This window comes from Patiria miniata, unplaced genomic scaffold (assembly GCF_015706575.1).
Source record: "Patiria miniata isolate m_02_andy unplaced genomic scaffold, ASM1570657v1 HiC_scaffold_29, whole genome shotgun sequence".
NCBI classification, from domain to species: domain Eukaryota; kingdom Metazoa; phylum Echinodermata; class Asteroidea; order Valvatida; family Asterinidae; genus Patiria; species Patiria miniata.
The window spans coordinates 1,546,249-1,563,686 of record NW_024037068.1 but is presented as its reverse complement, the minus strand read 5'-3'; the positions used below and the strand labels follow the sequence as shown (position 1 = coordinate 1,563,686).

At 40.3% G+C, this 17,438-nt stretch overlaps 1 protein-coding gene across 1 annotated transcript in view; it reads right to left on the bottom strand.

Moving 5' to 3' along the window:
* Positions 1-17,050, bottom strand: part of LOC119736279 (serotriflin-like) — a 33,428-nt gene extending 16,378 nt beyond the window's left edge. The window contains exons 1-2 of the mRNA XM_038210325.1: positions 16,692-17,050; positions 13,754-13,996 (exon numbers count right to left, since the gene is read on the bottom strand). Coding sequence (XP_038066253.1) covers positions 13,754-13,996; positions 16,692-16,982 — 534 coding nt within the window. The 5' untranslated portion in view covers positions 16,983-17,050. The remainder of the gene's footprint in view (positions 1-13,753; positions 13,997-16,691) is intronic.
* Positions 17,051-17,438: the final 388 nt, after the last annotated feature.

Below are 17,438 nucleotides of genomic sequence, written 5' to 3'. Positions count from 1 at the left end.
TCGTGCGAAGGAGATATTCAAGATGGCGGCCAATATGGTCGCTAAAGTTGGTAAAAACTGGAAAAAAAGACATATATGAGCCAAATAATGTGATAAAAGCATAAATAAAATGGTAGGTTATATGTTTTAGACCCTCAAAAACTCATTTCTGGTATATTTTTTCCTATCATGCTTCAAATTAAAGATGGCAGCCAATTTGGTAGCTAATAAGGCCGCCATATTGGTAAAAATGGGGAAAAAAGTCACATATCTGCCTAATAATATGATAAAATCACAAGTGAAATTGTTAGTCATTATGTTTTGTACCCTCCCAAATTCATTTCTGGTATCGTGTTTTTGATATCATGCTTCAAGTGCTTGATGGCGGCCTGATATGGCCGCCAAAACTTTACCGCTCAGTGAAACAAATCCGGTGCGTAGGAGATATCCAAGATGGCGGCCAATATGGCCGCCAAAATTGGTAAAAACTGGAAAAAAACATATCAGCCCAATAATGAGATAAAAGCATTTTAAAAATGGTTAGTTATATGTTTTAGACCCTCAAAAACTCATTTCTGGTTTCTTGTTTTCCTATCATGCTTTAAATTAAAGATGGCGGCCAATTTGGTAGCTAATAAGGCCGCCATATTCGTAAAAATGAAAAAAGTCACATATCAGCCTAATAATATGATAAAATCACAAGTGAAATATATGTTTTGTACCCTCCCGAATTCATTTCCGGTATCGTGTTTTTGCTTTCATGCTTCAAATGCATGATGGATGGCGGCCAATATGGCCACCAAAATGGAAAAAAAATTGAAAAAATTATATATAAAGTAGGTTTTCCCGGCCAATTTCCGAATTTTTCTAATCAGTTTGATTATCAGCCATTCAATTTCGCATGAGTTTTGCACATGTGATCAAACTGGGGTTTCTTTTTCATTTTGGGGGCATTCAATTTCATTTTTAGGCAGCCAAGATTTTAGACTGAATGTCAACCTTTTGACGGTTGACCCATTCAAATTAGCGAACGGCGGTGCGCTTATAACGTATTACCATGTTTTTCGTTTCTTATTCGTATAATTATGGGCAATCACTTCCATTATGTGGTCATTCAAATTAATAAGATTTTTTAAGTGAAATGTTTTCCTATTTTCCAACGAGGTTGATTGAGTTTCCCCAAAACATCTTGGTGACTGTAAAATTTTGTAACAAATTAACTGATAAGAGGGATACAAGATGTACTGAAATGCTAAAGGGCTAAGATAATTTATTTTTCACTGTTGATCTTTTGTACTTGTTTAAACGTTTGAGCAAGGGGCTTCTTTACGTTGACGATTTCTTGACGTGCAAGACATCGGGTCGTGTATGTTTGGCAATGGTTGTACCATGGGGAACCCTTCTCTTGGGTAATTTTCTTCAATGTTTTCTTGCGAATGTCTGACCGAACACTTATTTAAAGGGCCCATGCAAAGTAATTGTTCAATGCAAACCTGGAAAACACATCTTTGTGTCACATTTTAACCTTATTTTCAAGGTTTGTTTTCCATTTTGAAGGGTGTTTTTGGTTCCGTATTCACGCATGAACAAGATTTTGATGTCATTCCGTGCAGATTAAATTGTTACTGGGCTATTTCAGCACAAAAAGTTGCTAGAATTTTGGATATTTTGCTGTCATACATTTCTTTTCTTTGGTGATTCTTTGTTGTGTCAGTACTTGGCAGTAAGCCAATGAGCAATCCTTTTTCAAAAGTGTTTTCTTAGCAAATTTTGGGTGAATAATTTGAAAGAAACCCCCTAAACTGAACAGTGTCTTCCTGAAATCACATCACAGCAGCAGCGCGCTCATTAGTCCGGAAAAGCATGGAACTTTTAAATGTGACGTGCACGTTACAATAAGACTAACCAAAAGAAAAAAGGATGTCAAAATATCTTTCATACGTTTTAGAGTAGTAGAAAGTATGTATTCATGAGAAAAAAAATCATTGCACTGACCCTTTAATTAAGAAAGAGAGGCGTCCATTTACGGATTGAAGACATCAGATATGATTTACGCCGAGATAATTCAGAATTTTACATGCAGGAAGTTTTAAAACATGCTTGACAAAATGTGAAATATGTTTGCCCATTAATGAAAACGTCGATCGTACCACGATCTGACCTATCTGAATTGTTGACGAATTTTGGGTTTTAGCATATTCTGGTTATGCATAATGAAATCTTTATTTTCTGAAAATGTCAAATTCATATGTGGCCTAATTAGCTAATTAAGCTGATTGAGCTAATTAAAAATGTTGACCTATCGCTACAAAATGCAAAATTATCATTTCACAAACTGACGCATAGAGATAGGTCACTTCGTGAAACGCGTAAACAACGCTGTCAGTTTTCCACGAAGTGACTTATAGAGTCTGATACCTGGACTTAATGTGGTCCCTATCACGTTCTTATGAAAATGAGTTACTATATAGGGGCCAGTCTTCAGCGTTATCAGAAACAATAGCGGCGTACACATGTCGTTTGATGGCTGAACGAAACTAGCAAGTTTCAACCGAAAGTTCCGGGTTTTGCAATATGTTCGTGTTGGGTTTTGTCTGAATACATGTTTTGCAGAGACTCGTTTGTATGATAGCACAGCGCTAATTAGCCTATAATATTGGCGTACTGTATAGTGTAGATGTTAGTGGGTAGTCATAATCAGTCAAAATAACACTTGAGTGGGGTTCGATTCCGAACTAATGCTTTTTAATGACATCTCGGTTGATATTTACGCTGATTCACTGACTGTCCTTTCGGGAACATATTTATGAAATAAAAGGGCCAAACTAAGGTTGCTTTTTTAATATTATGATTCGTGATTGGTTTGGTTTGTTTGTGTTACAGAATGTGGATGTCTCAGTGGTTAATTGCAGCCAAAAGTTTATACAGAGCACCATTCGTCTATATAATTGCATGAAGTTTTGAAAACGCTTCGTTAAAAGGAAAGTGATCGATTCCTGGAGCATGAATGTAAGCAATTTTTTGAACATAAAGGTTATTATTTAACCTTTCATACTTTTGCTGCTTAATATTTTGGTTTTATACTGCCCGGCTCAGATCAAAAAGAGCATTGCGTCTGTTCCTCGTTTTTACGTTTTGTGCTTCGTTTCTCTCTTTTTAAATGTTGATTTAGTACTCCAGTCTTGCTACAATTCTAAAGTCAGTGCAGATAACAAAAAGAATATAAATGGGGTGAACTGCAAAAAAAGTTAAATTCAGTCGCTATGATTTGTTTTAGTTAATATTGCAAAACATGTGAAAATCCAAAAAAGACACAGACTGCAAGGATAGTGACACCAGACATGAAACACTTTCTCAATGATTTATCAATGATTTCCTTGTTAATAATAAACTGTAAATGTTTTATATTGATTTTCCATGTCGACTATATTAAAAGAAAAAAATCCAAATAAATGTTCATGTAGATTCCAAATTTAAATTTAATTAAAAAGTATTGATTACTGAATGTATGAACCACCTGCCACAGTATGCCTCGGAATGTAACGGGGAAATGCTCAGCCTTAAAACAAATGGCGACTACTGATTGCCGATAAAATGTTGAGTGAATGTATTTCTATTCTTTTTTGTGTGCATTTCTCAAGATTTTCGATGTGTTGTGCTTGTAACTCCACAATCTTTGAACCAGGAGCTGTTCCTTAGCCGTCACTGTTTGATCTACCTTTGATCTACATCCTTCACTAGTGCCAGACTTATCTTGAAATATTAAGAGATACCTCTTTTATTGTCAGTTCTCGCACTGTTTCATTTATGCACCTATAGTTTGAAGTAAAACTAAAAACTAAAATAATAATTAAGAACAAATAAAGGAAATTCATTGCTAAGAACGTTTCAAGTAAAGCCCTTATTTTTAAATTTGAAAGATTGCTGAAAACAACTCTTTGCACTGCCTCTCTGTTGAACTCTTTACATCAGACCTGCATCATGTTTTCCTTTTGATTATGGTCAGTCCCAGTTCAAACATCAAGGCAGTACTTGTCTTTCTACATAATTAATTTGTTTCTTAGATTTACTTTTCTATCCCTTGAGTGGCCCTTAAATATGGCCTGTTATGATAGTCGACTCTCAAAAAACAAAATCTTTACTGTATTAACGCGACTAAACATCCTATTTATATTAAGTTTTGACGTTTTGAGCATTGTTAATTAAAATGCAGCCGATTTTTTTTTTAAGGGGGAGGCTTACAAAGTATCTGCAGAAAATTGCTGTTTTTAGGGAATAATAGGTTTAAATAATGAGAAAGTACACTTTGAAAAATAACAAATAGAAAACAAAGATTTGAAGATTATGAGAGTGTACATGTACGCTTATCGTTCTGTTTCAGTGTAACTTGAACTTTTATTTCTCGATTGTTTTACAGATAAGAATAGAAAGAAAAAAATGGAATATAAGTACACCTTTACAATGAATTCGTTCAAGAATTATTACTGAGAGGTATACACAATGTATTCAACAAGTTTCTATGCACCCCGAATATATTGGAATTCATTTTCTAATTTCCTTCACTATAGCGTTTTAATTTGTAAGAGCTTATTAATCTCTAATAACAATAATATTAATATAAAAAACAACAGATTGCAGCGAACCTCCAAATGACTTAACGTGAAGAGGTCCGCATGCGCGCATGCGCATATGACATAAGTCACTATCAGCCACAGAGAAATCGAAATTGTTCGTTTCACGAAGTGACCTATCTGGATAGGTCGCCGTTCGCGCGCATGAAAAATGAAAATTAAATTTTCACGAAGTGACCTATCTAGATAGGTCGCCGTTCGCGAGCATGAAATATGAAAATGAAATTTTCACGAAGTGACTTATGGATTTGACGCCTATTTTTCACATGGTAATGATGAGTTTTTGCCTAAGAAAACAATTAAAAATCATAATTCAACTATCCAACTTTATTATATATAAAAACTGAGTCAATAAAAATTAGTGTTCTGGGTGAAAGAGTGGATGCAAAATAGGCCCAACTTCAAACGCGTTTTTCTCGAAATGGCAAAAACTGAGATAGGTCAGATCGTGGTACGATCGACGAAAAGGAATGCCCGACCAACCCCATACTGGTTCAGACGAAATTGATTGAACAACGCGATACTTTTAATCTGAATGCACCTTTTACAGGGACGAGTGAAGCTAAAATGCGATATATTGCTCGGATAGTGAAATTGAATGATTCTTTTTGATTGTCGAATGACGATCTGCGTGATTTTTCAATTTCAATCTAAATTGAATGAGCCAGGCGTTAAATTGAATGAACAATTGGTGAAGTTGGCCGGGAAAACCTATATTAGCCAAATAGTGTGATAAAAGCATCAATACGATTGTAAATTAATCATGTTTTTGACCCTCACAAATTCATTTCTGGTATCCCATTTTTTTACTATCATGCTTCAAATTCAAGATGGCGGCCGCAAATATGACCTAAAAGGCACCCCAACAAATTAAGACCCTAAAAAGGCACCCCAAAACATTGGTGAAAGTTAGTTCTGGGGGGTGCACGGGGCCGGAGGTCCCCCATACATCGAACTCGTGGATCCGGGAACGCGTTAGTAATTCGTGGGAACGAGTTGGTAATTCGTGGGAACCAATATTAGTAATTCGTGGGAACGAATTAGCAATTCGTGGGAACGAATTAGCAATTCGTGGGAACGAATTAGCAATTCGTGGGAACGAATTAGCAATTCGTGGGAACGAATTAGCAATTCGTTTGAACGAATTAGCAATTCGTGGGAACGAAATAGCAATTCGTGCGAACGAATTAGCAATTCGTGCGACGAATTAGCAATTCGTGCGACGAATTAGCAATTCGTCGGAACGAATTAGCAATTCGTGCGAACGAAATAGCAATTCGTGGGAAAAAAATTAGCAATTCATGGGATCAAATTAGCACTTCGTGGGAACGAATTAGCAATTCGTGGAACGAATTAGAAATTCGTGCGAACGAATTAGCAATTCGTGGAACGAATTAGAAATTCGTGGGAACGAAAAAGCAATTCGTGCGAACGAATTAGCAGTTCGTGCGAACGAATTAGAAAATTCAAAAAAAAAATCCACCCTGTCCCTTCCCGGGCTTCATAACACAGCTTACAAAACACAGCACTGCAATGTATTAAGGCAAGGAACTTGGTGACAAAAAATGTTGTTATGATCAATTGACAATTGTGCAGTGATGCGGGACTGAAATTAAATGAAACTCATAGGGATTTAGGTCAAGGATAAGGAGTAGCTGCACAATCAGAAATTTCCAAAATTGACCTCATGGTTTTGTAGTTATTACAAAAATAGTCAGACGTACACTGTTTTGGGACATACACTGTACAGTCAAGGGTTTATGATTGTTTAAGTGACGTCGCAATAAAGGCAGGCAATTAACACCACCATCTTTTCCTCGAATAACATTGGTTAAAGTGGTCACAAATTGCCCAGATCGCACCACAGGAGCATCTATAATCCCAAAAAAATTCGGTTTCCTTTACCCCACGCCGTAATTTTTTTGACCCACTCTTTGGGGACCAAAACATTTTTTGGCCCCCCCCCAAAAAAAAATTGTGTTCTGGATCCGCCCTTGTGTACAGTTGCAGTTGCACAGGCGTGCTATGCACTGATAAATTTACTGAACACTGAATGGGGGGGGGGGGGAGTGAGCCATTATTCCTCCATGGCCATAGTAAAGATCGTTTCATTGTACAAGAACCTCAATTTCTAGACAATCATGTCAATAAGACGAAACTTTGAAGGGTGAACATTTTCACATGATCCCTGCCCCCATGTGCCCTCATTACAATGACATATGCATAAAATACAGTGACATGATCCAAACGGTCATGCCAAGATTGTTTACTTTCAAAAATCGTCAGGGACATTGATGCTACATCGCAGTAAAGTACCGCTTTATGGGTACCTCGTTGACTTCATAAAGAGAGTGTTGTTTATCAGTTACCCTCATGAGTTCTAAATGTTTTGCTCTCAAAAACAGATGTATCCCAAGGGGAGTTTGCGAGAGGGAGCAAGTAGGTTAACGAAGGAGGAAATAGCTTGCACATAATACTGTCGCCACTACATGTAGTTTTGAACCCAGTGCATAGGTTTATATAATATGTACATAAACTAAGTGTTTCAATTTACAGGCAACGACAGCTACAAAGAAATAAACAAAAACAATTAAATCGAAATGACCCATAACATTCTTGATAATTGTTTTTACCAGTTAAAGTAAATCTGAGGAAACTGTGTTTCTGCAAAACGTCTTGCATGAAAGAGGTTTCTTCCAAATTCTTTTCTTTCAGAATTCTAAACATTGCACGGCATGTGCCTCCTGCCTCGCTTAAAATTTGTGCACTAATCTCACACCGCGTGGTATGCGCCTCGTGCCACTTTTGAAAGAAAAAAAGGTAAAAGAGGTGTGAAGTCATATTTGCTATTAATTTAATACACATTTAACAAAGTGGGCGTCTGCAGGGGTGTCAATATGGGTGGGGTGGGCAAATGTCCCCCGCCTACCCTAAAAAAATCATCATTTGTGAATATGCAAGTGAAAGTACAAGGATTTTGGGGAACAATTTGCTTTGCCCCCCGCTAGAAAAAAATCCTGGCGACGCCCATGCATGGCCAGGGAGGGGGGAGGGCGAAATAACAAGACTTATTCCAGTCAATACACTTCTCTTTTTGTCGCCATAACTGCGGCTCCGTCAAACTCCAAACTGAAGTCTAACGACACTATTTCTGTTTTTGAGTAGTCAATATGTGAACCCCCAAAAAAGTAGAGCACGCCTCAGTCCTTGAAGTTTATGTTCATGTAACATATGCTTATTATCTAAAAATACATGTTTTTATTATGGCTTTCTTGTTTTTGCAGGGCATAATAAAATGTCGTTCTGAGCTAACGAGGGAATGGTTCGAGGCCACATTGTACGAACTGTTGAAACTTCTACATTTAGGTATAAAAACTGGTGAGGTACTATTGCAATCAGTTATGGCGAAAAAAAGAGAGAAGTGTGTGGACTAAAATAAGTATTGTTATTTCGCCCTCCCCCCCCCCCCCTCCCTGGCCATGCATGGGCGTCGCCAGGATTTTCTTGTAGCGGGGGGCAAAGCAAATTGTTCCCCCAAAATCCTTTTACTTTCTCTAGCATATTCTCAACTTTTATTTTTTTTTAGGGTGGGCGGGGGACATTTGCCCACCACCCCCATTGACACCCCTGCAGACACACATTTTGTTAAATGTGTATTAAATTAATATAGGTTTTCCCGGACAATTTCGGAATATGTGCGTTTGAATTTGTAAAACATAAATTCAATTTGGCGCCGAGTTTGAGAACGACGTACATCCTGGTTTCATTTTCGCAATAACTAGCATTCAATTTCATTTTGCATCAATCAAATGAATGAATGTGCATAGCGTTTCATTTAAGGGATTACAAATACGTGATTAGGTTTTCGGTTTGACGTATGAGTTGCCGATTATTACGAATGTGCAATCCAATTCGCAGAAAATCGATTGTCTATTGTGACATGGGCTGAATTGAACATTCTTTTTCATTTGTTACAATTTAAATTCGCATTTTCTGCATTCAATTTAAATACATTTTACAGGCCTATACAAATCATGATACAACTTTGATTAATTAATTAATCAATGTATGCCCTATTGATCATTAATGTGTTTGTTCTTATATACACAAAGGCCTATGTGAAATGTAGGCAAATGAAATGTGAAAATGATATAAATATGACCAATATGAAATCAATAAAAATAATCATGTAGCCATATTATTGAAACGGTAAAGGGACACATCACGTGTCATGTTACATAGGATCTGCATGCGGACTTTTTGTTGGTTCATTGTCTTAGTTGTATTTTAATTTCTTTATGTATTTCTTAAGGTTCTCTCTCGTCTTATCAGTTCGATTGTCTATCCTTCAATGACCTGTCCACCAAGACATCGAGGGAGATATGTCTGAGAATGGTTGTACCAGGCGGTGCATTTCGCAGGTGTCACCTCTCCAATGTTGAGTGTAGCCACCTCCTGGAGACGGAGGGATCTCCAGACTTGCAGGTTCACACCAACTTGGACTCTTGCGTCTTGGTCTCCAAATCTGTCCTGCCATTCAGGAAGCCCCAGCGTGCGCTTCACTCCCGCCTTGAAAGCTGAGTGCGCCATTTCCGTAGGATTTAAGAATGGCGAGTATGGGGGCAGCAACTTGATGGTGAAATTGCCGGCATCAGGGGGTAGTTGGGCTCGGATATGAGGACGAGCGTTGTCATATATCAGATATATGCGTTCGCCTGCCGGGAATAACATACCGCATTCTTGTACAGTCGTCGCTAAGAAATCCTCAAAAGTCGCTCTCGTCACAGTCTCTGATGATATTCTGTCCAACCTCACCAGAAATGGCAAACGTGATGTTGACATGCTTGCCTCTCTGGCCATGGACGACACGCCTTGCTGGCTCCCCACGAGGAGCGCGACCATAAGAGCGACGGGTCCATATGTTATACCCAGTCTCGTCAATGTACACAGTGTGGCCAAGGACACCAACCTGAAGAAACCAATTTCCAAATATGACTCGTGCATCTAATATGCGTGGCTCATTCCTCTGTTCTGGAACATCTTCCGCTAGTTTAAGAGTTATAAGCATACCATCTAGAGTTCTAGCGATGGTACTAGTGGTAACGAAGGGCTTATCGGGAAGATCAGCTCTCAGTTGAGTATTGAGTTGACGCAAAGTTAGAAGGGGGTTGTCATCTAGATATCCTTGAAGGGCATCTCTCATGTCGTCGTCAACCTTCTGGTTTATGGGTCCTCCTTTCGGCAGCTTGTTACGACGACCATCCCGAAGATATACGCCAACGATTGATCTGGCCGTTGAGTGCTTGATGCCCAGCGTATCTGCTACCTGCAGATAGTCAGCATCGTCAGCCTCAAAGGCATCGATGAGGCGATTTCGGTCAACGTCCGAGATTCGTCGGTATCTCCCTCTTGCAGCCATTATTGGATATTTAAGGACTATGTGAACTGAGACTCTTGGCTATATGATGCGATTGTGGCAAATGCTGAGCAGAAAAAGATTTTCTTAAGGTTAGGTTTTTATATAGGATTTATTACAATAGTTGGTATGTTTCAAAAGACTACACCTCTTGGTTTTAGCTCAATCATCATGAATATTCAAAAATTCAATCATTCAATCAAGCTTTCCTCAAATGTTACTTTAACACATAAATGAATTCCAATGCTTGACCAGGCATACGTTAAATAACACTGCGAGGGAAATCGGCTGCACATTTAGCGAAAAAGATTGATGACAAATTAAAAGGAAAATAGGATTGCGGATGTGCCTTCGATTTCGCGCTAAAATGAAATGTCAATACACTAAATGCAGTGCACATTCGGGAAATCGTACGCTGATTTTTACGACTGAATGCACCTTCACGGAAAAAGAATTATCATTTGTTAAATAGAAACAGAGATTTGGAAGGTTCATTCTATTTCGCACGAAAACGAATGCTTCTTTTACAAATTCGTGTACACATTTTCCGAAATTGTCCGGGAAAACCTATAGTAAATATGACTTGACACTTTTTTTTTTTTTGGTTTTTTTTTTTTTTTGCTTTTCCGAAAAGAATGTCATGGGTTACTTCGTTTTAATTCTTTTTGTTTATCTTTGTAGCTGTCGTTGCCTGTAAATTGAAAACACTTAGTTTATGTACATAGTGGTTCAAAACTACATGTAGTGATGACACTTTGCCAATTTATTCTCGCAATAAACCCTGTAATCCCTCATATTTCTGTACGAGTTCATCGGTGCCCTTAGACATCACTGCATGATAGAGGGTTCTTCCTGCACCATTTCTTTGAGAATTTTAAACATTGCGTGGCAAATAAGTGTAGGGCCTATGGCCTCGTACGTCTTTTGAAACTCCCGCACTAATCTCATTCAAATAAGTGATTATCATGGGCAACTGGGCTTTTAGTTTCCGTTGTTGTTGCGTTCGACGTGGCAGTCCATGGCTGTGTGTGTTTGTGTGTATAGTAATCTTAAGCCCCTGTCGCACCTTTGTGTATCCCAATTCCTTATGAGTTCCTTATCAAAAATTTTCAATACGCAGTCGTACGCTCAATTAACGTCGAAATGTTTTGATCACTTTGATTTATGTGCGACGCACATCTAGCGTACAAGTAACGAATTCAGCGCATCCATTGCGTATGAGATGCGTATGAGTTGCGTATGCAGTGCACAACATTATATTTCGGGCTGCAAATAGGTCAGTATGCAGTGCGCATGCCGAGCGTATTCCGGACGCACCCGACTTATGCCGACCGCATGCTTGACGCACTTCTGAGCGTATTCCCGCCGCATTTCCGCTGCTCGCCGTTCAGCGTGCGTTGCATCTGCGCTGCAAGTACGCTATGTATACGTCCAATACAGGCGGCTCACATGCTGACGGGGTGCGTCACGAACACATAGCGTACTCGTAACGCATTCGACCGATGCGGGACCGATGCGCTGCGTATTTATAACTTATGACCTTCGTAACAGCGTACGCAGCGTAGTTTTGTGCATGCCCAAAACTATCCTGCGTATTGGGCCGTACCATGCGTACATCTGCGTACATAAAACCTACACCAAACGATAGAGATGCTATGAGGTGCGTATTGTGCGTACGACTGCGTATGAAAAAAATGTCAATGCGCAACTCATAAGGAATTAGGATACGCAGAAGTGTGACAGGGCCATTAAGTCTTTGTTACGAATGACAAAGGTTACCGTACAGAGGAGCCAGTTGATTGGCCAAGTTCCAGTGATCACGCCCCCTTCGTTTCAGTGAGTAATGTGATTGGACAGGACGACCGTTATGACGAGCTGTCATGATGAACCGTCATGACTAATTTAACTGTCCAAAACGAAAGAACGCTACTAAGACGACACTTTGAAGGGTGAACATTTTCACATGATCTCTGCCCCCATGCCGTCATTACGTGACACGCACGCAGTACCGTAATAAAGAAAAGTGACATGATCCAAACGATCGTGCCAAGATTATTTACTTTCAAAATCGTCAAGGACATTGATGATATACTTCGCAGTAAAGTACGGCTTTGTTGGTACCTTGTTGACCTCATAAAGGGAGTGTTGTTTATCAGCTACTCTCATGAGTTCAAAATGTGTTGCTCTCAACCAGGGGCGTAAATCCGGGGGGGGGGATGGGGTATATGGGGGCACTGTCTCAAACACTGATGAATCCCAAGGGGAGTTTGCGAAGGAGCAAGTCTAGTTAACGAAGGAGGAAAGAGCTTACACATAGTGCAGCCCCCTCGCCTCCCTAGCTAGGTACATCATGAAGAAGTTAAAGGGAATATAAATCATTTGCTTTTGCTGTAATTTTCAGAAATGGATGGAATTGGGGGGTTGGAAATATATAGCAAATATAGTTACACTGACTTTTTGAGGTTTTGGGTTCGAAAATGCTATAAAAACCAAGAAAAACAATCATTTTCCTGTAGTCTGGTTCCCTGACTCCATATAAGAAGAAACAGAGCAGTTTACATACATTGGGGAATTGTAAGGTCAGGGAACCAGTCTAGCTGGCTCGTACCCGTTCATAGGTTTATAATCGATTGCAAACAAGTGCGATGGTCAATTGGGGCCAGTATTTGAAAAAAAAAGCCAGTTTTTTCCAATGCTGATCGGCCGATCAGCGTTGGAAATTGATACAAAAATACCACTTTTCTTGAAAATGACAGTATACCAGGTGCCATGATTTTACAGGATGCTTTACACTGTCATTCACTAACAGTCCAGCAAGGTATTTCAAAATGATTTGGTAGTTCTATTTTTTGATGTTTGCAAATGTTGTATTTTCCCTTTAAAGAATGCTACGAAGAGAAATCGCGGTACATACCAAATCTTATGGACTCCTGCACATATCCCTCAACTCTCGTGCGCGTGTGCATATGCAAATTAAATTGACCCACGTGACAGGTCATCCGCCTTGAGAGATACAGAGAATGTGTTCTTACCCCCTCCCCTCCCCTTGTTTTGAACATAAGTTAACGGGTCATTTTGTTTTCAAAAGAATTGCCCGTTCCTCCCGGGCACCAAACCAGGGATGCATAGTCGAGTCCATGATAAAGTCCCCTGGAAGTCCCTGCAAGTCCGTCACAGTTTCTCAAGTCCCAATTCAACTCACAAGCTAATCATGATGAACTTTGCCAGAGACATTCCTTTGTTGTTGTTCATGACCACTGTTACTTGTGACTGGGTTTGGGAATGGACTTGGGCATGATTTACTTGTGACTGGACTTGTGACTAGACTTGTGACTGAACTAACTTGATACTGGACTTGTGACTGGACTCGTGACTGGACTCGTGACTGGACTCGTGACTGGACTCGTGACTGGACTCGTGACTGGACACGTGACTGGACTCGCGACTGGCCTTTCGACTGGACTTGTGAAAGGACTTGTGACTGGACTTGTGGCTGGACTTGCGGCTGGACGTGTGACTGGACGTGTGACTGGACTTGTGAACCGGGAATTGTGACTGGAATTGTGATTGACTTGACTACAACACTACATCCCTGCCTGAACCAGGACACGCTACGGAGAGAATACCATAGAATAATATAACTTACTGTTATATTGTTTGCGCTTTTACAACGATTCAAGTGAATTAATTTCATCTTTACGGCTTTTTTTTTTGCGTATCCACCTACCTGTGTGTAGTGTCCGCACTCTCTACCAGTACAGCTATTGCTGTTGTAGCGATAGTTTGACACCTCCGAGTACCAGTACTGCACAAAGTCCGAGGCAGGAGGGGCCTTGTTGCGGTTACCGCCCCGGACGAAGATGTTCTGGCCCACGGGATCGAAGGGGGACAGGTTGCTGGTCTGGCCGTGCTCGAATCGGCAGCGGTCGGCCCATCGCTGGGCCATGGTGGCCAGGTTGGCGTCCCAGGTCTAATATCGGAGAAAGGAGACATACATAGTGAAGTTATACTATAACACGATATGCTACAAAAATGATACAAATTCATTTACGTGATCTCAATACCTAATTCACAGAGGTTAAGCACAGTGACTTAAATGAGGCTCAAGTTTACTGCAGGTATGAACACTTGGGGGGGGGGCTTTCAAGTGGAGGGAGTGGCCGAGTTTTAACAATAATAAAGCTCCTTTTTGCCTTCACCAAAATTCTGGTTGAGTACTTGGAGTTAACAAGAATCTGGTGATGTTGCAAGCAATTATTTTTCGGAATAATTACCAGTTAAGCTCATCAATAACATTGTTTATTATTTAATCTGCAACTAAAACTGTATGTGTGTGTTTGTAGGTTGATTCATTGGGTTGGTCGGTTATAAGTACTAGTGTGTTTGTGTGGTTGGTCAGTCGATCAGCCGGCCGTCGATCGGTCGGTCAGTCGGTTTGCTTGGGATGGTTCATTTGTCTCTGATCCGTTTGGTTGGTTCAATTCAGCAGTCATTATTGTAGCCTCTAGTCAAGGCGCGCGTTGCTCGCACGAAAAAGACCAGTAAGAGTGGCGAAGCCGCGAGCGCCTTTACCATCTTGTGGAGAACGCTTATGTTTTTCTTTACATTTATCTCTTGATTTGGTGGAGAAATTTTCATGCATACTGCATTACACGTTGTAAATATTGACCAATGAAACTGTAGAATTACTAGCAGCTGTTTAGACGATGTGACGTCACACGCGCTTCGCCACTCACATTGGTCTTTGTTTTGTGCCAGAATCCGGGGCGCATCACGCGTCCAGCCAGGTAGCCACGCGCGCCTTGACTAAAGGCTAGTATTATTGTTGACTGAATACATGTATAAAGTTTGAGTATTGCTTTAAAGTTATGATCACGCCCCTTTGTAAGAGTCAGTCGATAGTTATTTTGAATGCACAATGCCACACAACTTCGTGCATAACAAAATACGCAGTGCACTATTTCAAAAATGTTACTGAACACGGTATGTTCATACAATGAGTTCACAATATAAATATAATTTCAGTAACAATACAAAATATTTTTACCGAAAAAAATCTGTCAACAAATCTGTATATTTCGGCAAACGTTTCGACTTAAGATAACACCCCTGCAGAGACAATGAAGTGAGCTTAAAACGATTAAGATCGTTAAACTTTCATTATTTTGGGTAAAGTACATACAGCTACTTGCAAATTAGATTTGGACAAGGGACATGGGTTACATCTTTCATGTCGAAGACATTATGCCTTGTTGCTGGCTTGTCGACAGATGAGCGGTGGACTTTTAGCCTGTCACGTATATCGATACTGGTAGAGCGATTATTTGTTTTATCGGGGTCGCCACGATGTCGGCCAAGCTTGATGAAAGCACATTAAAAGGCAGGGGGAAAAAATCTGAGAAAACGAGACAGTCTTTCAAACATCTTTGGTCTTCAAATAAAATAAGCTTAAATCTCATCAACTCAGGGAAAATTTGTAAGAAAAACTAGTTGACATAAAATTATCATGTTTCACTTAATTGGCGATGGATTCGCTATTTGAATCTGTGAACAACAGTTAATGTTACTGAATATTAAATACTATAAGTTCTGTCATAAGGCTATCAAGACTCCATTTCTCGAACTGATGACGCAGTGAAACATCCGATTTCATTGCTGGTCCTGTAGACGAGGGGGTTCTCCTCCCCCCCCCCCCCCTCCACACACACCCACACAGACATGTTTACGTTACATACGTAGTGTGGACATTCTTTTGTTTTCGTGTAGTTAAGAAAAACCTGGTAAAAAAAAATCATTTTACTCACACTGAGAAAACTCTTTCGACCCCCAAAATTCTGTGGTTCCCTTTAGTGTTTCTCTTCCTTTTGCCACGGATAAAAATGCCTCTAAACCTGTTTTGCAGAGAGGGGGAAACATTGTGTGGACATGGGCAAGTCCACACAACATCGCTGGTACCTGGTTTATGTGGACCTCTTTTGTTCGGAAGTCCACACAGTGAATGTAATGCTTGTACACCCTACCAGGGAATCACCCTTAGCCCTCATCCAACCAACCCATAGGCTACCCCATGCTCCCAATCCTACCACACTCAAATTCCACTTTTTCGTACGATTTTTTTCTTATAAACTCTCTGCCCCTCAAGCCACGCTAAACTGACAGCAAATGTTTATTTTCAGTAGTCCAAAGATTGGTTAGATTCTTTCTTTAAAAAAAAAAGTTGACAAAAATGAATTTCTCACGAAAGATACAGGTCTCGTGAAACTGCTATAGGCCTACGTTGAGTATTTCCACCGGGGTTCCAGAAAAATGCGGGATAAAACAATAACATGAAAGTGGGGTAGAGATATAAAGAAAGGGATAGATAAAAAATCTGTCGTACCAGAAAACATGAACCTTTTTTCTCAACAGTATCGCTTTATAACATGAGCGTGAGAAGTGGTGTGTTTTTTTCGTTTTCAATATTCTTCTATTTGTTGTCCAATATTATTCCAACTTTTAACTTGTCCCGCTTGTCCAATCCGCTTGGAACGTTTCACAAACATCGGTTATGGTGTGCTCTACTTAAGGGTTTTTTTCCCCCATGCATTGTTGATGAAAATAAGGCAAAAAAAATGTCTACCCATTTTTTTTCCCAAAAGTCCTCTGTAGGTGGACTCCTGACTTACCATGTAATTCATATTGGATGCAGCGGGTGACACGGATGATCGTAGCTCATTGTGCTTGGCCAGTATCTTCTTGACCTCGGCCGCGTTGAAGTCCGTCTGTCCATTGGACGCCCGTGCCTGCCGACCACCACCACCACCCCTACCGGCCGGAGACGGCAGCCAGCCCCAGGAAAGCTTGCCCTCATTCTTCGATGGATCGATTCCCTTTGTGTCCTCCTGAAGCGGCGAGATTGCGGTGCCGGGCCCGAGGACCAACAGCCCCGCTAGTAGAGCGGCCCAAATGCGCTCCATGTCCGCTCAGAGATTTTCACTTTTCTGTTCTGTGACGCAGAATGCTTCTCCTTTTTGTGTAACCTCTGAAATGGGCTACAGTACCCTGGAGCAAGTTCGAGCGAGGAACACTCGTCGAATAGTGGTTGATTTGTAACGTAATGTACGCATGCGCACTAATGGCGACGTGCGATTGTCTCTATTCAAACGCTGGTCGAAACGTGCACAAACTTCTCGGTTCTGGTCACTTGCTTGCTATGTGCATGTGCACTGCTACTGGTAACCAGCGATGCAGCTGTGTTCCAGGACAGGTTCCAAATAGTCGAATAGAGTAGTCTTACCATGCTGCGTTCGAGTGAAATTCGTCGAACTATACGTTTAACCGTAGTCCTTGTTCAAAATGGCTACTGTCTGTCGGGCAGGGTCCAAATCTCGCTCCCCTGGTGAAAGTTTTTATCATTCATTTCCTTCATGTCT